The sequence below is a fragment of the Thermobia domestica genome, chromosome 14, assembly GCF_964235325.1.
Source record: "Thermobia domestica chromosome 14, izTheDome1.hap1.1, whole genome shotgun sequence".
Lineage (NCBI taxonomy): Eukaryota > Metazoa > Arthropoda > Insecta > Zygentoma > Lepismatidae > Thermobia > Thermobia domestica.
Window position 1 is genome coordinate 166,919,582 of NC_137467.1, and position 25,855 is coordinate 166,945,436.

At 35.7% G+C, this 25,855-nt stretch overlaps 1 protein-coding gene across 1 annotated transcript in view; it reads right to left on the minus strand.

The window, feature by feature from the left end:
- The window catches only part of l(1)G0020 (RNA cytidine acetyltransferase l(1)G0020), a 77,314-nt gene that overhangs the window by 42,674 nt on the left and 8,785 nt on the right, over window positions 1–25,855 (minus strand). The window contains exons 2-11 of the mRNA XM_081739148.1: window positions 24,699–24,790; window positions 21,123–21,294; window positions 16,797–16,981; window positions 14,269–14,488; window positions 13,325–13,529; window positions 10,950–11,071; window positions 8,393–8,529; window positions 7,141–7,267; window positions 5,339–5,487; window positions 1,722–1,803 (exon numbers count right to left, since the gene is read on the minus strand). Coding sequence (XP_081595274.1) covers window positions 1,722–1,803; window positions 5,339–5,487; window positions 7,141–7,267; window positions 8,393–8,529; window positions 10,950–11,071; window positions 13,325–13,529; window positions 14,269–14,488; window positions 16,797–16,981; window positions 21,123–21,294; window positions 24,699–24,790 — 1,491 coding nt within the window. The remainder of the gene's footprint in view (window positions 1–1,721; window positions 1,804–5,338; window positions 5,488–7,140; window positions 7,268–8,392; window positions 8,530–10,949; window positions 11,072–13,324; window positions 13,530–14,268; window positions 14,489–16,796; window positions 16,982–21,122; window positions 21,295–24,698; window positions 24,791–25,855) is intronic.

The following is a 25,855-nucleotide window of genomic DNA, read 5'->3' on the forward strand; positions in this document are numbered from 1 at the left end:
TCTCGCGTACTTCCGTTCCCTCCCATTTTCTCATTCCACTGCCCATCTTCATTTACTTGCCGAAATCACCCGTCTTCCTTACGAGGAAACGGTCCCAAGTGTAAACAATCGATTTGGGTGGGGTCCAGATATGTGTTACGGGAGACCAAAGTAGGAGGCATGTATTTTGGCGTTTGGGCCCATACGCAGAAATTTCCGAAATACGGGACCCCAAATTGGCCATACATGCTATAACTAGGAAGCGAAAGACGTTACTTGTACACAACCGATTTCGCTGGGGTCCGGATATGTGTTACGGGAGAAAAACTACATCTCTTCGACTTGGGCTTATAATAGCCATATCCGGACCCAGCCAAATCGGTTGTGTACAAGTAACGTCTTTCGCTTCCTAGTTATGGCATGTAGGGCCACTTTAGGGACCTGTATTTCGGAAATTTCTGCGTATGGGCCCAAACGCCAAAATACGTCTCTCCTACTTTGGTCTCCCGTAACACATATCCGGACCCCAGCCAAATCGGTTGTTTACACTTGGGACCGTTTCCTCGTTAGCCTAAGAGGTATAATCGTGGAACGTTACACTGAGAGATTTCATTTCAGTTTTTCTAACTTCTATATAAATTTTCCTTAACTTTTTTTATCGGTCTTCTCCTTCCCTTATAGCCCACCATACTTTGCTTTTATATTCTATTTTTTTCAGATTATTTTTAATGCTACAATTTGATGTTTAGTTACAAAATAAGAAATATATATATAAAAATCTTCCGACAAATATTTATTATTCTTCATTTAATTTCTATTATTTTAATTCCACCTGCTTCATGAACTATAAAAGTAATCGATATATACTGATTATACGGAAATACAAGTGAAAAAAAAAAAAAAACCTTTGAGTTTAAAGTGGCACGTTTATGTTCTTTAAGCTAATGGAGATGGAAGTTTAAGGCAAGTGAATAATTATGGAAAAAATAGTGGAATGATGTGTGGGAGGAAACGGCAGTACCCTGACAAAACCCACGGACACGATGTTGTCCACCACAAACTTACTTGACCGGGGATCGAACAAGGAAATCCACATACTAGAGGTAAAACGCTCTACCACTGAGCTCCCGTGCCCGCCTGAATTACAATTGAATGCTCAGTTACATATTAACAATTCGTTAGATACAATGGCTAGCTGCAGTAATGGAAGAGCTCTTTCAGTCTGCTACTATATTTCGAAAAGCAGGATCAGTTTTTCGAAAAAATTCTCTTAGCGCAACAGTTACACGGTCTGGACCTCCATAACGACCTATGTTTTTTTATTATTATTATACTGCTTTGGTTTCAGAGTTGTTCTCGATACTCATTTTCCGAAGCTGAGCCAACCTCCAGAACTTACGACCTAAGTGAAAAACTTTTTCTGCACTCACAGCGGATTGAACACGGATCGCTGATTTGGACTGAACACTTTACCGATGGAGCTATACACTACCCCATCTCAATTTATCTAGTAATTTAAAATTATTATTTTTTACACACGCACTTCCCACCTACTAGCAGTCTGCTCTCAGTTTCTTTCTTCTTTTGGATTTCTCTGGCTACTTATAGGCTTCCTGATTTTTCCTGAGCAAATGTTCCCTGATTTTCTGTAGAAATCCTGGTTAAGTACATAAATAATTAAAGATATGCTGAAGAAAGAAAAAAATCTTTTTGACTTAATTCTATCGAAGAGAACTAATTACCTTATAATGGGAAGCCACGTACAATGACATTAGCCTTTGAAGAAATGCTTCTGATGCCTTGTGGTAGCAAAAGAGTGTGTCTCTGAAAAGAAAACAGAATTACTGTCAAATAAAGCGTTTTTTTTTTTTCTTTTCTTTCACGAAACAAAATAAACATAAATAACATGCAATAACTTTCTTACAACTAAAATAAATTTATCATATACACAATATTCGATTTTGTTTGCTTTTTGTAGTTTAGTGTCTCTTTTCTGCAGCGAGGCTATATGAGAGGTGGACCTAGAATTTAAGGCGGAATCCAAACCACTGTTCTAAGCTCTCCTGCCGGAAATCGAATCCAGGACCCGCACGCCAGCCATTAGACTATCTGGAAGGGCTGGACAAGATTAGAGTACTAACCCTAAACATCAACAATGAAATCTGAAACAGCGCAAATTTTTTAGTGCTTTCCCATCGGGAAATGGACTCATGTAGATCAAAGGCAGATTCCGTACCCAAGAAATCAGCAGGGAGGGCTCTTGAGATTGGTGTTCAATCACTTAGGTCATATGCACTATGCAACTACCGTTATTTTTGAACAATACAACCTGTTCTGAATAATTCATCATTAACTTTAAGGACAAAACATGTTGACTGGTGTACGTAAGTGTATGTTTAGGGCATTGGTATTATGAGTGGCTCAATCACACTTTTTAAGAAATGTTTTACACCTATAAATAATATGGACTTCAGAATATATTAGTTAAAAGTTCCAGGATATTTTTCTTTCTCCGAAAGGGACATATCAGCTTTTGAGTTCACCATTAGGATAGGGATTTCCGGTTGATGGCCTTCATCTTGAAATCTGCCTTAATAAATCGGAGTCAAATCATTTAAATAGAAAGAGGGATTAGGTAAAGTGGAGTATCAAATAACACTAGAAAGTTTCTCTAAATTCATCTTATGTAATCAGAATTTAGATATACTACCACTTAAAAGTTACGAGCATAGACATTTAAAAGAGGTTTGCTTTCTTAATGACAACACCAACGAAAAGAAAGACAGAAGTGATCCTCACAAACGGAGCTGACGTGCTATATTTGTTGACTTTAACAACGGCCATCAAGTAGAACAATTTCATATAGAGCGGTTGCTTCCTTAAGAACCCAATTCCATAATACGAGAAGTGATGTAGACAAGCCTCATAATGGAGGTCTTAAACTACTACTGGTGAGAGAACATCAAGAATAACGGACTTGGCAGTGTTCATACAGTCCGACAAAGTACACACAGTCTGTCAGCACAATCAGGAGTCAGACAAACATAAATTGTACGCATTCTGCATGCAAATAAGAGGGATTCACTTAAAATCCAACTGTAGCACGAAATTTCTGAGGACCACTCTAACAGACGTATGTACTTCTACACGTAGGCTTTGGACGAAAGTGACGAAGCTTTTCTATGGGAATTATAGGTATTAACCTATAATTGTGGTGATCCTCACTGGAAAGACGCCTTCAAAGAGGCTGCATCAGACAAAGTTGTTAAGATTATGGTGTTCATCGATACCACCCTGAATGTTGCTAACTGGAAATGCTGCAGGAGACACTGTTTCGTTCCTTTCTAAATCAGAGCTCTACGTGCTACTTCCAAAGGATAGTCGTCACCGCACTACAGTATGGGAGGTCAGCCAAGAACACAATATGTAATTCCACAGTCACTAAGTTGAGCATCACGATCTTCTGGAATTGCCACCTACGTCATCTGACCTCACCCCCTTTACTTTTATCTCTAGACTAAATTCAAAGCAACTGGGCACAACGCCATTCTCGAGAAAGTATTTTGCAGGTCTGTGGTAATATTTCGCCAAACGAGACTCTCCAACGCCTGCAACTCAACTGTGTCGTATGCAGCTATGGTTATGCATGATAACATATCGAACGTATCCTGTAACTGCATGTATTCACACAAGTTCCTGTTTTATAAGCATTTTATGCAATGACTTTTGGAAGACATCCGTGGAACTGATCAGTGTCAGTACCCATAACTCTTTCAAATGACCAGGGCGCAGCGTCCATGGAAGTTTTAGAATGATTTAAGAGCAATGCATAAATAATACAACCATTAATTAATTACAATAATGCATAAAGAATATTGCATTAAATAATCAAAACAATGTATTAAATAATGCATTAAATAATGAAATCAATGCCTAAATAATACTGCATTCAATCATCAAAACAATGCAAAAACATACTGCATTAAATAATAAAAACAATGTATAAAGAATACTGCATTAAATAATCAAAACCATCTATAAATATTGCATTAAAAAATTTCAATTTGGATTTGAGTAAGGTAGAGTACGATATTTTCTGGGTGCGTCAACGGCGAGGTCTTTTTGCACCCATACGAAGACCTGACTTAATCATAACAACAAATGAAATACAAAATCCACAATAATAAAATTAGGAATAAGTTAATTAAAATACATAAAGAAACATACAAGCTAAAATTAAATTGCATGCAAAACCTGAAGCTTTTGTAAAAGCAGCAGCAGTCCAGAGGTAAAACGAGTGTCATCGCTAAGGAGCAAGTGTAGATCGATTTGGAGGTTGTAATGTTGTCGATGCCGAGCCAGAGCGGGGCAGTCGACAAAAAGATGACGAACAGATAAAAGGTCTCCACATTCTGCAACTGATCTCCACGTAAAAGATATGCATGCGTCAAATGACTATGTCCAATACGCAGTCGAATTAAAACTATTTCTTCTCGGCCAGAGTGTCGGGAACACTGGGGTTTAATGGCATGCAATTTGTTGGCATGTGCAAGATCCCATTCCGACTGCCATTGTTGCAGAAGACGAGATGTGAACACCGGGTAAACATCAGTGCAACGGAGGGGCGTCACGAGTGCAACACCATGAAGAGCTGCATCTTTTGCCACAGAATGCGCCTGCTCATTACCAAGAATGCTTACATGGCTTTAGCGTCCCGTTCAGCAGCGAGGCTATATAAGACACTGATGTACAGCTTTACGTACCACACGAGCTCCCGCCGAGAGTCGAAGCGTAAAATAATCGAAACAATGTATAAATACTGCGTTAAATAATCAAAAAATACATAAAGAATACAGCATTAAATATTCAGAACAATGTATTAAAAATAACAGCTTTCCCTACTTAAGAGAACCACGCTGTGCTGCTGCTGTGACTAACAATATATTTGCAGAAATGGATTAAGGAGAATTTTCTATGTGTTATTTGATATTCCACATGACCCCCTTTGGAAAAAGAAACTGACTTCGATCGCATATGGTAGATTTTAAGATGGAAGCTATGGAGGGTACTTTCAAACATAGGGCCTCTGTACAGTAGGATCTTAATATTTGGAGAGAGAAGTTAGGGAAACAAGATTTTAAAACTACGTTATCCCACTGCTTTCCCCAGAACTTTAAGAACAGTTTTATCTTATCTTTCTGATCAAACTAACGAGTTTCCAATCTAAATATTGAGGAGGTTGCCCTTGTTCAATACGGAAGATGTGGTGATGGGGTACTGTTTAATATACATCTCTTCTCATTTCAAATGAAGCCCTACAATTATTATACTTGGAAAAGAAAAAAATATATACCCTTACCTGTTGATGTAATACAGTTCGCAGTTTTCAGGTGGAGGGCAGCCGGAAAATATAGGATTAACAGAAGTGGCGTCTAAACAAAGAAGAGATGTAAGCCACTTCTCCACCTCATCTCCAGGCTTGTATCGGATAGATTCCTCCAAAGTTACCTGAAGTATAAGGAAGAAGAAAGCGAAATAGAAATGTTTGTTCTTCAGTTTAAATTTAACCATTGTGCTTACATAGAATATTCATAAAAATCTAGGCATTACGACGTTGTGCCCCCTCAGAGGGCCACTTATACCGCAGCGATTCTTGGAGCACGTATCAAGATCCACTAAGCCACCGCTTCCATGCTAACTGGCAATTATATCTATTCCTCTTAAGCAGTAACGCCACCTGTCTTAAGACTTTCCAATTAAACCACGTATATATGTGTATATATATAAAAGCCTTCTGGAAGATTCTTTGCTCTGATGCTTCAACAATGTCCTATCGTGTATAAATACTTTAGAAAAGTAATAGCAAGAAGAGAGAAGTTACGAAGACCTCAGAGGGCGTCGAAATTAAATAAATGAAATAATCTTTCTGGATATAACGTCACTATTGTTTTTAATCTTTAAGTATGTATCCTATAGCGTTCATTAGCAAGTATTCTTAAATGAAAGTCTAAAATTTCCTTTAAAAAACAAGTGGCCTTAAAGAAGTGAAAAGCAAATTTTATGACCATTACCATTACCTACTTCCTATGTACAGTCAGCGACAGAAGTTCTTTATGCTTGGTAAAATTTATTTTTGGAATAACGGTGCTATAGCTGGAACGTACAACGGTGGTATGGTTGGAATGTACAGAAAGTTACATTCTTTTTAATTTACTGAAAGCTGTACTCAAGTTACCCTTTCATTCTGAAGTTATTTATGAAACTAATTTCATCAAACGGAAAGAACTTTTGTCGCTGACTGTACGTCTGATTACCATTAGTCAGGTAACGGCACGATACTGTCGTGAGGAAGTAATAACAGATGGTACCTTGCTACGTGGTGTGAAACAACTTTTATTTTTCACGTGTAAAGGGATAGGATAGGGGGGGTTAATGGGGACGTCAGCATCGAGGCTATATGTCCCGTCACGATGAACAGGGTTGCTCAGAATGGTAAGATTAAAATAAGAACATGCTAAAACTAATAGAGTTCAATGAACCAAAGAGCTGCTAAATGATAAACCGAAAAGAAGAAACAAAAAAGGAGAATAAAAGAATAAATAAGATAAAATATATAACAATAACAATATATAGAAAACAATAAAACGTGACAGAAATATAAAAATTTAGCAGCAATAAAATAGTAGCAACACACTAAAAGAGTTCAGAGAACGTGAGCAACCCCAGAAGCACGAAGAAACGCAAGTACCCGGCTAACTATATCACTGTCATCCCCCAAGGCACGGGTAAGAACACAAGGCAGTCCATAACGTTCTCTGAGATCTGAGTATTCAGGACATTCAACGAGAATATGCTGAATACTCAGGGGGACAATACACTCTTCACAGTACGGACGGTCCATGCTACGCAGCAGATAATCATGCGTTAGATGAGAGTGTCCGATACGCAAACGCGCCAGAAGCACTTCATCTCGACGATTCAAGCGTGAAGACGTTCGCCAATTACCGATAATGGGCTTAAATAGAAAATTCCTATACCACACACGTGTAAAGGGTTAGGCTGTGATTAAAAATAAGTCTTATCTTTTATACTATATTCTAGTTAGTATGATATTGGATCTAAATGTATTTAGACACAAGTATAAACTAAACAGAATTTTACCTCATGCAAAGCCCTTCCCGTGGCAGCGGCAGTCTTTTCTTTATCTCCAGATGAGCCAATAGGAGCTACCTGAGTCCTTAATTGCTGTAACAGCTTTAATGATAAAGACCGTCCTGTACCTTCATAACTACAATAGAACAAAATTAATATTATAAGTAAACAGCAGCAGAACTCTACTTGTTAATATTTCAATTTTCGCCAAGTGTATTACTCAAAATACTAACACTTTAAATTAAGAGTTCAAATTTCATAAAAGAGGAACGGGACCGGTGTACGAAACAACAAAGCAGATTTTAGAGTTTTGATTTAGCACTAGGATTAATCTACAAAATTAGTTTAGCACTACGATTAATCTATTCAAAATAACTTTCAGAATTTTTATTATATTTCCAATAAATATTTAGAAATTGTTAAATATAAATTCTTCGTATATAAGGCTAACACGTGTGCAGTTGTGTAATATTGTTGCCAAGTCGAAAGTGGACAAAAACTAGTTACTCGACTGTTACTGCATTGGATAGTTGTAGAAACTATTGTTAAAGACTTCAGACAATGCAAAAACTCGCTCAGGAATTTTAACCATCATTCTAAAATACTTGCAGATTTCTGCAATTCCTGAATTTTCTTTAGACTTTCAAGCTTTCAACTCTCCCCTGAAGTCTTGGTCATTGAGGTTAAGAATAGGAAGAACAGAACCATCACGGAATAAAAATGAAACGGACTTCCCAAGGGAAAAGCTGTGTTATACGCAAACACGTTGTCAAGTACGTTAGTAATGTCCACATGAAGCTGATGCGAACTAAAATATGGCGGAGTCAATTTGTGCGCCTTTCTTGTTCCTTGTTGGAAGGCTGCCAACTCAAGTTATTATTTTTATTGTCATGTCAATGCTTTAACAAAAGAGACACTGACCAAAGCTTAAAACTTTATTTTAAATTATAATTTGTAACTGTTTCGGATATCTAGCATGAATAGTCCAAAGCCATGAATAGTCTTACTATGTCAATGCTGTGAAAATTATGTAACGTTTCTTTTAAATGTTTCGATAAACCTGACATCGGATTTTACGCTTTTGAATCTTTCATACGCTCCTTTACTCGGACTTTAAAATTTCTTTTCGTTTTCCCTATATTAACTCTCTTGCAAGCAGTTATATAGGAATTATAGGAATCTGCAAGTAGAATAATGTTAAAGACTCTAGTGTTTTTAATGTATTTAAAATAAAAATAATACAAAACCAGCTGATAAGTACCCATTTATAGTTGATGCTAAGAAAACTAAATATGGTCCAAGCAAACTCTTCACCAAAGGCAGAGGGATTGCAGCCGCTTCATCGATTACTACAAGTTCTGCCTGTCCAAGCTTCTGTGCGTCTGTTGGATGAATATACTGGAAAATAAAACACAAGTTCCTTCTGTAAGTTAAATATAATATTTCGTTGTTATATAATATTCATATCTATACTGAAATCCCATCTTCGATTTGTCTTAAATGAATGATGAAATAGGAAAGCGAATTAATCAACAGGTTGAAAGAAGTGTTTTAGTGAGAGTGACAATGATGTGTCGGCAAGTATTGATATCTTGGTGTATAAAGTTATTCTCATTTTTAGTATCCCACTTGGAACCCTTAAAGAAAGAAAGAAAGAAAAAAAAAAAGTAGTTTTTGGTCCTAAATTCAATAAATAATTCTACACGTTCTCGTACTCAATACCGCTTCTGACAACACTGAATTTAGATGGCAGGAAACTGAGCATTAGAAGGAATAACACACTGTTCTTAGTGATTATATTGGTTTTAGGAGTAACATTAGTTTTTAAAATTCAAAGGTTGCCCCCAAAATAGACTTTTTGACCTTACGAAGGAGGCGTGGCGGGGGCTGAAAAGTTCCTGGCTTCATTTCCTTTAAATTGAAGTAGACAAATAAAATTGTTGGCACATGAAAGCCTCATATCTTAGGATGCAACTATGTTAAAATCGATTGAATCCTAATTGTACAACATCTATCATTGCAGGTAGAAGTTGAGACGGAAGAGGCACAAGGAAGTTTCACGTTGTCAGAGTTGAGTAAGTTTTTATGGCTCCAGGGAAAGCTTGCAAAGGAAATTCATATGGAGATGTGCCAAACAATGGGGAGAAATATCCTCCATACAGCTGTGTAAAAACCTGGATATCACGTTTTAAGACTACCCATTTCACGGTGGAAGATGAGTCCTGCAGCAGACACTCACTTATTAACCTCAACAGACCAGCAAACATGCGATGCTGTCCATGCGCTGGTTCTTCAGGACTGTCGAATATCCGCCAAAAAGTTGCCCAGATACTGGTGACATGTTATATTATTACCAGTCCTAAACACGCGCAAGGTTTCAGCGAATTAGGTGCCGAAATTTTGACGTATAGATCAAAAGAAGAAACGTATTGAAGCATCCAAAGCCACCTTGGCCCATTTTGAAAAGACAAATGACTTTTGGGTTAGACTAGTGACAGAGGATAAAATCTGGCTTCATATTTATGATCCCGAAACCAAGGAACAGTCAAAGGAATGACACCATAGTGGTTCCCCTCGCCCCAAGAAGTTTCGTACCCAAAAAGTCCTAGTGTCCATTTTCTGGGACAAAGATTATTTATAATGATGGATTACCTATCGAATGACACCTCTATCACCGGAGAGTATTATGCTAACCTTCTAGACCAGCCGAAAGAGGCAATTAAGAGAAAACGCCGTGAAAAGCTCACAAAAGGGATTATGATAATGAACCCGTATCCCAAACTGTAAAAACACCTGCAGGGTCACTGTTTTGAAGACATTTCTAACGTCATACAAGCTGCTGAGAACTGGTTTGAGGAACAATCAGTTTTTATTATTATTATTATTATGAGCTAGAAAAGCTCCAACAACGCTGTCAAAAGTGCACTATGGGAAATAAGTTGAATAAATATGTAATATGGGACCTCCGACACTTGTTTTTCTTGGCAAGGCCAGCAACTTTTCAGCACCCCTCGTACTTTCCATTTTTTTTTAAATGGAGAAAGTTAAAATATTTCAATTTTTTTTCCTCCTGTAAAGCGGTGAGTACTTTTTTCAATTTACTATATTCCATTTACCCAACAATAAGATATTTTTTTCCTTTCTTTAAATTCGTCATTCTAAAATGAAACGAAACGAAAGCTTTCAGTTTAACGTCCTACGATTATGTCCGTTACGCTACGGGAGACGATGAACTAAACAAGTGGAAGATGATGGAATAATCGGTAGAATGAGAAAGTGCGAGGAAGCGGAAGTACTATGAGAAAACCCACGGGCAAGATGTTGACCACCACAAACTTACTTGGCCGGGGATAGACCCAGGGACCCCATGCACCAGACGTAAGCGCTCTGCCACTGAGCCACCGTTTTCTCGTCATTCTAAAAATACGGAGTCGCCTTACCTTCACATATTAAGCTTTGATAATTTATTTATTTGCACTTATTACAGGGCTTAAGCCCCAATTACAATAGGTTTGCATACAGTATATTGTATAGAATGATTTTTATAAAGGAAAAACAAGAATACATAGATACAAACACGGTAAAAGTAAATAAAAGTTACAAGAAAGACTTTTTCGTTTTGAAATTAACTCGATAAAAATAGGATTGAATAATCCAAACAGTAAAAATGAAAATATAGATAGAATAATCCCAAGAAGAATAGAAAGCGTGTTAAGTCATAACTGAGGTCATATTTTTACGCTGTGTAATGAATTATACCAAATGTTAAAATATATGAAAAAAATTAAATATCACACAAGTAATGTCAACATAATTACCTGAATCGTTTGCCTGTGGTCCCGGAATATATTAACACGTATCACAGCTTTATTAAATTCTGGATTCGTCGATTGAACTAAATCGTAGTCTAAATGCTCCTGATATTCAAGGGCATCAAAGCCTGGAAAAAGTTAAAATTCTCATGAAAAATTAGAAAGCAAGAACCAGAGAGTTTCGTTTTATAATGTTAAACTACGGTAGACTTTCTACCTATACAGGGTGGTCCGGAAGTGGGCGTACCGCCCCTTTAGTTTCAATAGTATAGTGTTAGTTACCTGGAGATGCTTAATGAGTGGTTGGTGCCTCAACTGGAAGAAAATGGTATCAAAGACACTGTTGTAATACAGTAGGATGGAGCACTAGCGCATTTCGCGATTCACGTGCGGAATTACCTGAATCAGACGTTTCCTGACCGCTGGATTGGAAGAGGTGTGTATCTTCACCAGTTCTCTTTGCCAGGAGTCCAACAAGTCCCTGACGACACCAGACAATGCTTTCGGGGGTTTCATAAAGCAACAAGTAAGAAACTCTCGATATCACACAACGCAGGAATTACGAGCAGTTGTGGAACACGCCTTCACCCTCGTGACTCCGGAGTATCTCCGCAAAACATCTGAGAAAACTTGGCGCAGAATTCAGCTGTGTTACGACATGGATGGTGATCATACCGATGTTTATGACTCTTAAGACTTCAAGGTAACTTTGTACAGATATTCTACCATAACTAACACTATCCTGTTGAAACTAAAGGGGGTACACCCACTTCTGGACCACCCTGTATGAATTCAATACCGAAACCTTGAGAAGTAGATCTGTAACTTCTGAATGTAGTTGAGAGATAATGGGAAAAATCAAACCTGTTCCACCAGAATCAATACTAAAACCAGAGAAGTACTAGTTTTCGCTACTTTTAGTTTTAGTACAAGAATAAGGTATATGACATATTCTTGGGCTACTGAATGCGTATCAACTGACAGTGGAAGAAAAGATTGAGAATTAGGATTAGACATCCCCAGGGTGATAAAACAGATTATAACGAGAATTAAAAATAAATAGTTCGAGAGAAAGAATAGATAGAGAATTAGGGGGTAGGCATTGTTGGAGTGAAAGAACAGATGGAGAATTAGTATTAGGCATAGCTGGAGTGAAAGAAAAGATCGAGAATTAGGACTGGACATACCTAGACTGAAAGAATAGAATAAGAATTAGAACAAGGCATAGTTGGAGTGAAAGAATATATTGGGAATTAGTATTAGACACAGCTGGAGTGAAAGAATATATTAAGAATTAGGATTGGGTATAGTTGGAATGAAAGAAAAGATTGAGACTTAGGACAAGGCATAGTTGGAGTGAAAGAATAGATCGAGAATTAGTATTAGACATAGCTGGAGTGAAAGAATACACTAAGAACTAGGACTGGTCATAGCTGGAATGAAAGAATAGATTAGTGAAAGAATACATTAAGAAAAAGGACTGATCACAGTTGGAATGAAAGGACAGATTGAGAATTAGAATTAGGCATACTTGAAATGAAACAGATTGAAGATTAGCATCAGGCATAGCTGGAATAAACTAATTAAAATTCAGAATTAGAATTAGGTATACAATGTAAATCAGAACTGAGTAGTTGCGGATTTGTTACCCATATTCACAGTGTGTAAACACATGCATACAACAATTAATATTTTCGTCTATATAGCATTCTGCTAACCTTAGTAAATATTTAGACAGAAACACCAAGTCAAGTTTATTCCCTAAGGTACCTGAAAAGAAAGGTTATACCTAGACAAGTTACAGATGATTCAGCACATAAAAGATCAGAAATTGTGTTAAAAGAATCCAGATTTGTCACGTGTCACGTAATTCTCACGTTAAAAACGTGATCATGCGGAAAGATATTCAGCGTGTATCACTACATTAAAAAGTATTTCTAAGAACTGTAAACGTATTTTATTTCCATGATGTATTTTTACGAAATTACAAAAGTAAACAAAGTAATACGTATATTAGAAATATATATAGTTAATCCAAATGTTATTTGTAAGAAAATTCTCACCAAACTGTCAGTGGACACTGTCAACACAATATCTGAATACTATAAACAGATTATATCTGTTGTCTTTAAAATGTAAAATGCAAATAAATGAATTCAAATAGTGTTATCCAATTGTAATATTTGTTATTTTCACAACAATGATCGTTTGCTAGTAAAGATGGATTAACGAATACTAACATTCTTATAAATAAGCGTTGCAATAATAAGTATTATTATTAATATTAACACAATGAATTTGAGGAGTTAATTACGTATTGTGTATATTAACTTATCTTAAAACTTAATTACATAAAAAATAATTTTAATAAAAAGACATACCTTTGAACACAAATTCAAATAAGGTTTTCAAGTTCTCCGGACTCGGACTAGTGACGAATATATTGGAATATCCAAACGCAACAGCACCTGCCATCGCCAAACCCAAGGCCGCTGACTTTCCTCGACCTCTAGACGCTGTCAAAGACACCGTGGAGCGAAGCGTTTTCTCAGATATTGCTTCTATAAACTTCAGCAAAGCTTTGGCCTAATTTTAAATAAAAATACAATTGACGTGAAATGAAATAAAGGTTTAAAAAAGAGAGAAAAAATAGATTTTGTACAAAACATCTAAAACTTACTGCGTTGTTTAGAAGACTCTGTAATATATTTTAATATAAAATACTTGAAAAAATGAAATGAAAACTAAGTTTTACGTCCCACGGTTGTGCCGGCTAGGCTAAAGGAGACAGTAATGATGAGAAATGAACGAAATGGTGGAATGAAGAGTGAGAGGAAACGGGAGAACCCCGAGAACCCCCCTCCCACACGGTGTTTGTTCACCACAAAGTTCACTTGGTGCGAGCTGGGATCGAACCAAGGACTTCATGCACGAGAGATGAACGCTCCACCACCGAGCCACCGCGGCCCCTACAAAATACTTGAATATTACTGATTTGACGACTAGTAGTACGTACCATTATTCTGGATTATATGTAAGTATGAAATTTAAAAGTGAAAACTATGTTTTTTGAAAGCTTGATACTTAAACGAAACTAAATTGTATAAAAATGTTTCCAAAGTTTTTTTTTCTTTTCTTTTCTTAAGAACATTAAAGATATTTTGTGTCTCACACCAAAAGATTAATATGGTTATATGCTTAAAATACTGGCCTTCCATTACCAACAAACTAAGTAGAATTTAACTCGAAAATATGCGCATAAATGCAAAGCTTTTTGCCATATGAAACAAGACACAAATTCTCCAAAATTCAATATTTTACCCACCTGATCCAAAGTTTTGCAGCAATTTACCAAACATCCAACAGGCTGCGTATCTTGCAAACTATCTTTGAGTTCTTGCAACTCATGTTCATTCGCAGAAGGGGCTTGCGCTTCCAGCTGAGACACGGGTTCTAAGTCCAGAACATGAACAGAAAGAGGCAGAACCGTCAACTGATCATCCACAACAAGACATCGGGGGTTGGAAGCTAAAGAAAGCAGGAACCTACGGAAGATACAAAGTGTTATCACTATTTGCTTAATACTCACTTTACTTGAACAGAATACTACTAGTCACTTGTACGCAATCGATGTTTTTTGTAGATGTGACACACGGCTGCATTTAAACACAAGTATGGATTCTGCAATACTCTTTTCTTTCTACATCTTCTTTAAATATCAAATTTATTGTAATTCCCTTGAATATAAAACACTAAGTCTTCTTAATTGACCGATCAACGCCTAGGCCAAAGCTGATTGAGCTAGAAACTCTGGAAATTTGGAGAGTAAATAGGTTTTGTGACGCAAGATACCAATAAGGAAGGATTTTTGGAAATTCCACGTGAAATGAGGAAATTGAGGGTTGCAAGTATTAATATAAGATGTCCATATCTCGGAATCCAATTGGATTAGAGACATGAAATTTGGTATTTCGTTTTTTTCATTTCAAGCAATTATAAACATGTCTTTTAATGTTATTAGATATTTCACCTAGAAGGGAAGAAAAGGAAGTTGGAGTTGCAATTATCATATTAAGTTGTCCATGTCTCAGAATCAATTAAATTTAATCATATGAAATTTGGTATTTAGATTTTCCACTTAAAATAATTTCAGCGTTTTTTGATATTTGGCTAGAAGGAAAGAGAAAGGGGTAAGTTGTTAAACTGCTATAATAATAAGTCCATATCTCAAAATCCCTTCAGTTTAGAGACATGAAATTTTGGTTTTTAGACTTTCATTTGAAATAATTAAAGATGTGTTTCTTTATTTTGTAATATTTGGCGTAGAAGAGAAGAAAAAAATGATTGGAAATTCGATGTGGAAGGGATGAAATGAAAATATTAAGAGATGATGTCGGTATCTCGGTATACCTTAAGGTTACAGACATGGAATTTGGTGTTTGGACTTCTGATTTAAAATAATTAAAAACATAATTCAATGTTTATTGATACTACGCACTGCACATTTCACAGTATTTTACACATAACATATTCTAAATCTAGTCACAACTTCAAAACCGTTGCAGATTTTGGAAAAATAACTTTACCGTTTAGTTTCTCTTCGAACAAGGATGTTGTTTAATATGTCATACGACCATGTTGCCATTTAAAATAAACAAGTTGATTCCAAAATGGCGGCCAACAACCTTAACCACGTCATAATGTTTCCTCCCTCCTAGCAACACTGATTTCAATTGACTTCGGATCGACTGCATTTACAGTTTCTCAAACATTTAGTCCGATTCAGACTTTGTATTTCACTTTTCAAATATCATCTTTCAATTACTTCGGATATTTTCCAATATGTCGAACGAAGAAGTTGTGGGATTTCAGTAATTGTGTCATTTCAATAATCTTTGCCAACATCTATGTCAAATTTCAACTTGTTAATAATTACTTCCTAAGTTTAACAGAATTTTAAATCAATTTGACGGTAGTTTTCGAAATTAGAGCTAAATGTTTCTAAAAGTATGCGTTTTATGAAAAATTGTTTCACGATAAAAACTATTGTGTTATCCATGTTCTATAAAACGAAACTAAATTTCTCTCTTTATGTTCAACCATAGCGAAGATATTGCTATTTTATCTGGGTATTGTTTATTTGACACTTCCAACGGCCATTTTCCAATATGGCGGGCAAAGGTCAGGTGGGATTTCAGGGGGACTTTTAGTATGTTGTTTAGAACATCATTCCCCACATCTGTACCAATTTTTAGCTTGTTACTAATTTGCTCCTTTCTTCATTAAAATTTGAGCTTTATTTACTGCACTATTTAATACAAATAATTTATACGCCAGATACACTCATGTCCAAAATGATTGTCGCATATCTATAACTGTCTTCTTATAAGAATATAATTTGATAATGATTTTGCAGGGTACTTTCAATACTGATATTATGTGTATAATCGGGAAATGTATATTTGTGGTAAATTTCATAGGAAAAGAATTATAAATACCAAAATTAGAATGAGTAAAACAAAATGTTGCTAAATTGACAAGAAAGTTTTATTTCCATTTTATTATTCTTATTTGCTACTCTTTTGACATGAAATTTGCCACATACATCTCTTTGCCGATTATACATATACTAACATTATAAGAAATACCGGACAAATTCATTATCAAATTATATTCCCTCAACAACATATTTATAGACATACGACAATCATTTTGGACATGGGTGTACATTACTTTATTCACATTTTCATTATTATTGCTGATCATCATCTAAATTTCCGAAGTATTACTGTTTATTCAGTTCTCGAAATGCCCAATTGAACACGTACAATGATAAAAATAAAACAGACTAACCTTTCATTGAATCTTCCAACCACATCCTGATGAGCTTCTCTTCTGAATCTCTCGTGCACATCCATGCTCATTGCATACAGCTGACGAAGAGAGTTAAGAGATCGCAGTAAAATAACAACTAATCCTCCACCTTCCACCGTTTCTATCGTTCTGGCCAGCAGATTCGGCGTAAGAGCTTCAAAATCCTGCAACAATTTTGGAGTCGCGAATAAACACAATATATTTAAAATAAATAATATGATTCCTTATGGAGCAAAAGGAACATAACTTTTTATTATAATCAAATTTACTGACCTACGGAGCTCCTCATGTATTTGGAATAACGCAAACCCAATTATAATCAAAGTGAAAATAACCCATACACTTAAAACACGATTTTTTTTTTTTAAATTCTAATTGCAAGGTGCAACCTAGTACAACATTTCAATGGCTGTATAAAGACATTAAAATATTTAAATTTAAGTACAGACTAGGAGGAAGATCTACAAAAATTACTGTATATAAACACCAGTTAGTATAAAGAGTTTTTATTTTTTTGTATAATACGAACTTATGTGTTATAAAAGAGAATAAATTCACCGTGTCTTGAGTATTCTTGGTTATCAAGAATACGCAACGTACGTTGACTTTATACTCTTATATTACGAATTAGTATCATTTTTTCAACTATATATTACTCAGCTCTTGTACAAAAAATTCCGATTATATATATATATATATAAAGAAAAAATTGAAATTTACCAATTTGATTATTGAAATATTAAGATGGCAACACGAACTTCAGAACTTAATTGAAAATGTAGTCTATTTAATTGTCAAACACTGTTTAAATAGAATGGAAAATAACTTCAAGGACCCACACATCGAAGAAATTCTAACTTTGGAACACCTGTAGCATATAAACATTAAAATAGTGTATTAGTGAGTATATACAGTGCATCTTACAGTTAGAATAAATAATAATAAATGTCATGTTGTAAGTGGAGAAGTGATTTTCACACTTCAATATAATTGGTGTTTCCGTTATCGCAAATACATATGGGTACCTTACAGTAACACTTTAAAATTATTTCTTTACTTCTACTGAATTCACAGCATCTTAGCATGTGACCAACTTATGCACAGGATGGTACAAACCAGTTTAGTAGTGTTGGAGAAGGACAATAGAATAATTTGTCCCAGATATCCAGACCATTTAAGGAGCTTCGGGAATATGTCTAAGGCCAGTAAATTTAGCTATAATATTACATAATATGAGTTTCTAACTTGGACCTTAAACACTAAAAACTGTTAATCATTAACTTACAAAGAAAGTCTTGAAAATAAAGCAAATACAGCGGAAAAGTATACTTTTACAACAATTTGGACGTAGACGAAGTACTGACAAAACGTTATGAAATAATCTTAGAAGTATTTTGAAGCTTTTGTTATGACGAAGAAATATCAAAGTCTGCGCTTTCGATTTTTGAATATAAGAGAAGTATGGAAAACAATAAATTTAATTCATATTTTCACAATAGAATTAGCTTACTTTACAAAATAGATATTTTCATTGATATCTATTTACAGGTAGAAAGTAATGCATTTTAGAGCAAAATACTGAAAATATAAGTAAAACACCACTTAAACTGAAGCGCTTATTTTTTCAAAAAGAGAAACACTTTCGTTTTACTGGTAAGTAAAACGCTTACTTTTTAAGAGATAATTGAAACATTTTTTAAAGTGATAAGCGAAACACTTTCTAAAGAAGTAAGTAGAAACACATGCTTTTAAAAGATACAAGTAAAATAGGAATACTCTTACAGACGCAATCAACGAAGTAAGTAATTCACGTATCTTTTTAATAATTTATCTCATTGACATTGTATTATTTACGAAAATTCTAAACAGAAGTGCGTAGCGCATAACATAATTTCTTGTAATCTGCACGCTAAGAGAGACGAACAATATTTGTAGTTGAATGCTGATCACTTTATTTAAGAAAAGGTACGGTAAGGTTCTTACAAAATACTTTTATCTTTTACCCTGATTTCCAGATGCTAGACTAACCATTTTCCTTGACCAGCGGAATTTATTAAGATAAAGGTCTACTGATGAAGAATATCTGTAAGAGCTAAATACCTGATTATTAACAGTGGATAGGCAAACACATTAACTAACTCAAGAATTCCTATTACTGGTACTGAATACATTTTATGTCATCTTTCAAATTAATACACATCGATGGAATACTTTTTTAAAAAATGAAATTTGCCATCGTCCCCAGCGAGTAGCTGTATCAATAAGATTTTCAGAAAACTTTCATTCAAAAAAAAAAAAAAAAAAAAAAAAGCTCCTAGAAAAATATAGTAAATAAATAAATAAAGAAAAAAACATAATTAATAACTACTTTAACGACATATTTCAATCTTCTCCAAATTCCATAAAAATAGAATATTGAAAGAATATTTTAGTTTTGCATATGCAAGTATTTAAAGGTGTAACATAATGAAGACTTGAGGTATAAGATATTACAGCTATCCATACCAATTCTCTAACATCTATTTCTGTTCAATTTTCTATAAAGGTAACTAAACAAGTTCTGTCACTTTTTTGTGGAGGTCTGTATTCAATTGGCAATCACACCGTGAGGTGAATGCGAATGGAGATAAGGCGAAGGTCAGTTGTTGGTGTCGGAATAACCAATATACTACCTGGTTGTGGCAGTTCAGTTATACCGTGAACTTGCATATGGACAAAGTGAACATGGGACCTCCACAGAGCGTCATAAGGGTACGAGATCAAACTGGAGTCGAACGCCACTGCTGCGGGGCGGAAGACATGCCAGGCCTTTGGTGAGGATGTCGTGACTAGGCGCACAGTGCAGCGGTGGTTTAACAAGTTTGAGGAGGGTGACGAAACACTCGAAGACACACCACGTGCCGGAAGACCAACACATGTACAAAATGAAGAGCTTCAGGCAACAATTGAGGCGAACAGCGGCCAGACATGTGAGGATCTGGGACTACAATTCAGTGTGAGTGGAGAAACCATTGAGCAGCACCTCCATCAACTTGGGTCGATGGGTCCCACATGATTTGACTCCGGGCCAGAAGGCAACGCAATCAGATACCTGTGTTTCTTTGCTGTCTCATCTGAGGAAGGAGCCATTTCTGCACAGGGTGTTGACATGTGATGAGAAGTGGGTCCACGTAGAAGTGGGTGAGTGAGTGGAAGCTTCAAGGCGCCGTCATCATTGGTTAGCATCCCATGAACAAGTTCCAAAACAGCCGAAACCAGCACTGCACCAGAAGGTCCTCCTGTGTGACTGGTGGTCTGCTCGCAGAATCGTGGATTGGGAACTGCTACCAGCTGGTCAAAGCATCAATATAACTGTGTACTGTCAGCAGTTGAACCGTGTTCTAGAAAAATTCAAAACTCTGGAGCCAGCAATTCTGAATCGCAAAAGGATCCTCCTGTTACAGGACAACGCTAGGATAACCCGGGACTAGGCTAGGATAACCCGGGACACCATTCTACGCCTTGAATGAGAAACACTAGTGCATCCGCCATACTCCCCGGACATTGCACCATCCGATTATCATTTATTCCATTCCTTGGACAACCACTTTAGAGAACGCCAGTTTAAATTCTTAGTAGAGGTGCAAAGTGTACTTAATATCTTCTTCGCTTCACGGCCCACCAAAGTCCTACCGCAATGGAATCCATGGCCTTCCAGAACGTTGGCAGAAGATCGTCGATGTTGATGGGGATCAATTTTGATCTTCCAGGTACGTCTTAGGTGACATGTCGATATTCGGAAGTGGTGGGTGGAAAAGCGACAGAATTTTCTTGGTTACCTTTATATATTGTAAAAATGTTAGAATGTAAAAGCAAAGATAAATGATATCACATACGGTAACAGCTCAATAGCACTACATTATTAAGATTGACTACTTTAGATTTCCTTAATTTTCTTCATTCAGTTTTCACGTTTAAATTATCGGCTTAGCTCAACAAATAAGCTAAACGAATATGTATATAAACTTTCCTTGCAAAATCCCCAATTCTCCCTGATTTTCAGATCCAAGTACAATTTCCCTGACGTTTTCATATCATCTCGTGTTCCCTGACTCTTTAAGTTTTCACGTACCACGGTTATAACGGATAGGCTAAAGGAGACATTGATGATGAGAAATGAATGAAATGGTAGAATGAAGGAAGTGGGAGGAAATGGAAGAACCCGAGAAAACCAACGCATATAGTGTCCCCTGATTTTCAGATTTGTAAGAACCCTGTACAATCAACAAGGGTATTGTTTATACGACTGTAATTAAATAACTATACCTGCAGTATACACATTCCATATGTATTTCCCAATATTTTGTGGGTTTCTGCATAGTAGCAGTAACGGATCTGTGTAGACGCGACAAACAATTCAAATGGATCATCTTCATTTACGTTCAGAGTTCCTGATTGAATCTTCTTTTGTAGTTGCTTCATACGTTTCTTCCGGTGGCTAGAAAATAGAAATGAGGTTATTTGTATATAACACTTGACACAATTAAAATAATACATTACACTCACTTGACCAACAATTATTATTTGAATCTTTTTATTGCGTAAGGAAAATAGGGTAGAATGGTATTAGAGTGAAATATCGAGTCACGTCGGGGAAAAGATTATCACGGAAGAGTAATCTATGTCGAATTAGTTTAACCACAGCAGTCAAGATGAAGAATATCCTGGAAAAGTCTTCCTGTTTCCAAGTGAGAGGAAATTTTAGTGATTCTTACAGTAACGTAAAATTAATTGGCAGGCTGACGTTTAGGTTCGAACATTATGGTATGGCAGTGCTGTAAAATTAAAATTATTTTCACTAATTAACCACGAAAAGGAAGTACAGAATATATCATTACTACTTAATATGATGGGATGCGTATCTTATAATAATTTTTATTTTTATTTTATTTTGGAAATTACTAGTAACAATCCTACTACAATTTCCTCAGTACATAAAACTACATAATCAATCAAATACATGCAATAGAATGTCAAGTACAACAATACACAAATAACAAACTTAAAAATACTAAAGACATGATCTTTGAGTTTTATGTCTCACAGTTATGCTGGCTAGGCTAAAGGAGACGGTGATGATAGGAAATGAATGAAATGGTGGAATGAAGAAAGTGCGAAGAAGCGGGAGACCCCCGAGAAAACCCACACACACGGTATTTGTCCACCATAAAGTACACTTGGCGCGAGCAGGGATCGAACCAAGGTCCTCCACGCACCAGCGATGAACGCTCTAACACTAAGCCACCGCGGCCCCTAACTAAAGACATGATAAAGAAACATATAGTAGTATGCCGAAATATCCGATCTATATTGGTAAAATACACAAAAGATAGTTTCTTAATATAGTGAAAATCGTTGTTAAAGATAGCTATTGTACGAGAATATTTATTGACAGTTTCAGACCCTTTATAAATAGATTCTTTTGCCATCTTCGTTACACATCTAAAAATTCGAACACTCCTTGTGTTATTTCTTGGAACATAAAAATTTAAAATGTGACACAAATGTAATTTACGTACTAAGATGTTATGTAACATTTTCAATTCAAATAGTTCCCTTCTGTTGGCTAAGCTTATAAACTTAATTCCAATCTACTTTCCTGAGTTGATTTCCTCTCATGTTCCTTAAATTTCCATCTTAACCAGACAAGATATAAATTTTGAATAGCTTCTGGATTATTGAAAGAACATTCAGTATATCTGTTCCACACATTGGAACAATATTCTAGATGACTTCTTACATTTGTAAAATATGACAGTAAACAAGTTTTCAGACTTGTAACATCCGTAGAAATCCATTTGATTAAACCCTGGTTTCTACGCGCTTTAGAAGTAATATTTTCAATGTGCTTATTGAATATCATCAAAGACAAAACCTAAATTTTTGATGAAGGTAATACTATTAATGACTGCATCATAGTCTTACAGAGAACATCGAGAATTTCTTTGTTTACAATAACAGAATATATACTATGGTTTTAACAAAGCTAAATATTCCAAATAAAATACATTCCCATCCAGATACTTGGGAGTAAATTACAAAGTAAAAATACCGCAAGAATATGCACACAATAAAGTTCAGTTTCTTATGCAATCACTAACACCATCATCAATATTTAGTAATAACACATGGCTCTACAAATTAGACTTCGCAAAATTTCGCCCAATCTCACTAGGCATCATCAGAGGGCAGACGGTAAAAGATATAACGCTTACTGAATAATTAGAATAATAACTGACGAATATAATGATGAAAATGAAATAAAATATTTAGAGTAATGCCAGATTATTACGCCTTGGAGCTATAGTGTGACGATATATGTAAATTAATTATAATGAAAAACTTACCAACACAACACTCATTTGTATGTTCATCAGACGAAATATTTGGAAATAATCATCTCATATTCCAGATTATTCGGCCTTCTTTCGGCAGCAAGAAGTTAGGAATTTTACATATTCACATCTTTCTTAAACTTACGAAAAGACTAATAAATTTGGAAGAAACTTAACGTACAGAAATCTACAGAAGAGGTGCGAAATTTCCAGTCGCTAGATCGTCATTGACAATCAAGTACTTTAATTTGGTGATCAACATTTGACTTTGATTTTGCCTTTAAATGTGAAGAAAAAAATGACAGCCAAACTCTGTGATCAGCTATTGGATCAACCCTGACATTTCGTGCCATGCTATAGAATAAACTTACAGGTACAATGTGTCCGATTAGCTCGTTTATAAATACAAATTACTGTTCGTAGGTGCATCTCAAAAAATAACAGCTTTCCACACTAATTATGGAAAGCTACTAATTGTGTACAATACCAGCTGACTAAACTTGTTTGTTATCTCCTGAAGTGTGTCCACACTTTTAGAATTATAAAGAATGAAGTTCTGCCGTGTATCTTGTTCCTGAAATGCAGAGGTGAATGTTAAAAAAAATCAATGAAACAAGAATTTTAGGAAAACTAAAAATGCATCAAAAGATTGCGATCTTGGCCAATAATTAGTTTTTGGATCAGGGGCCACAATAGTTTGGAACGGCCCCTAAATCGAGTTTTCGTATTTTCTACGGAATAAGCACATCATATTGAGTTAAGTGATAGTTCGAGTTTGGCTACACTATATGTAGTTCTCCAGATATAAGTCCCACAACAAAATTTTTGATCGAAATATATTGGATCTGGGGTCAGAAAATTTTTGAACAACACCTAAATCGAGTTTTTGTATTTTCTACGGAATAGGCACATCCTACTCAGTTAACTGGTAGTTTCGACATAGTTCTCGAGACGTAAGGCCTACAAGAAATATATTGGATATTTTAGGTCAATTGGATTAGGGTCCACATTTTTTTTAACGGCTCCTAAATCAAATTTTCGTATTTTCTACGGAATAAGCACACCACACTGAGTTAACTGATATTTTGAGTTTGGGTATATGTAGTTATACAGATATAAGGACTACAAGAAACAGTTTAACTGAAATATATTGGATCTTTTGATCCAAAAATTAGTCAAATAAAGAAAGTGAGAAAGGGAGAATCACGAGAAATCCTGCTACGCGCACACTGCCGTTCATTTACAAGATCTCACGGCCAAAAATCAAATCAGAGACTCTCCGCATCAAAGATAAGCGCTTTAACACTCACCCGTTTCTTCAAATTAAGAATGCAACAAAATAATGTTACCCAGTTTCTAGTGTCAGATTAAGCCTTTATCTTCAATAAAATTAACACACGGATTATACAATATAGTAGACAGTCTCATGCAATACTGAAAACAACTAACAGCAGAAGAGAAATAATTTTCAGTTGCAGAACATAAAAGATACTACGTGAATAATTACCTGCTGAATCCTAATTCTTTCTTATAGCACCACAGCACTGTTGGCCTAGCTTTGATCGCCGCTTTGGACAGCATATGGTGTAAAATGACGACCTACAAAAGAAATTTATCCAATTCACTTATTTTCTTCCATAATTCAGAGTAATATCATTTGGTATTTATGAATAAAATTGCAATAACACTCCATCGATAGAAGAAAAATTAATATATAATACATAATTAGTTAGCAGAGCAGCTTACGCAATTGTTTGAATGTGGAAATATTTGCGGAAAATTTTTGCCCGAATTTTTCTTAACTCATGTTTTATGCAGAACGAAAATGAGTTTTCATTACAACTTTAATGTCTTATCTCAAAATATCTTGAAATTACAGTTTCTCCATTAGCGCCTCTTTTTCTTACATTTATTCATATATTAGCTGAAATATCCATTCTTTACACGCTTCAAAACAAACCGAACAATGAAAGGAAAAAAATATCGGTCATTTTCTACTACTTTTACATATATCGGTAAACGCCCTATGAGACCCCCTGGTTTGAATTTTGAAGAAAGAAAAAAAATAAAAAAAAAAAACACCTCTGGTCCCCAGCCGATGGGGGTTGTATTTGGAAGTCAACGCCTATGGGAGCATCACCATTTATCTTAGCCACAGCGAAAACTATGGATTTGACACTAACATCGGTCATTTTGGATTACTTTTTACATGTCTCGGTATCCGCCCGGCCCGCAACCAAATGGGGTGAATTTGGAAGTCAATGCGATCGGAGTTTCACCACTGATCTCAGCGACCGCGAACGGTCATTTTCTACTTTTACATGTCCCGGGGCAAACGCCTCCTCCCCTCAGACCCCCTGGTTCGAATTTTGAAAAATGCTTCGTTGGTCTCGGGCCTGGACCAAGGTACCCGTGACCAAAATTTGGTAACTCTCGGTCTACTTGTCTGGTCCCCAGGCAGCACACAGACACACAAACAAACTCTTTTTATTTTATTTATGATTTTTTATTTATATTATAGGGGTTTCCAATAAGATTTACCGCATGAATAATATCTTTTAGTAGGCGTATGTGTTTTAGCCTCCTAATACCTCTGTTATTACTGTTTCCTATTGACATTTAAAAAATAATTCTAACCGTTGATTTCCCTTTTCCCTCTACTGC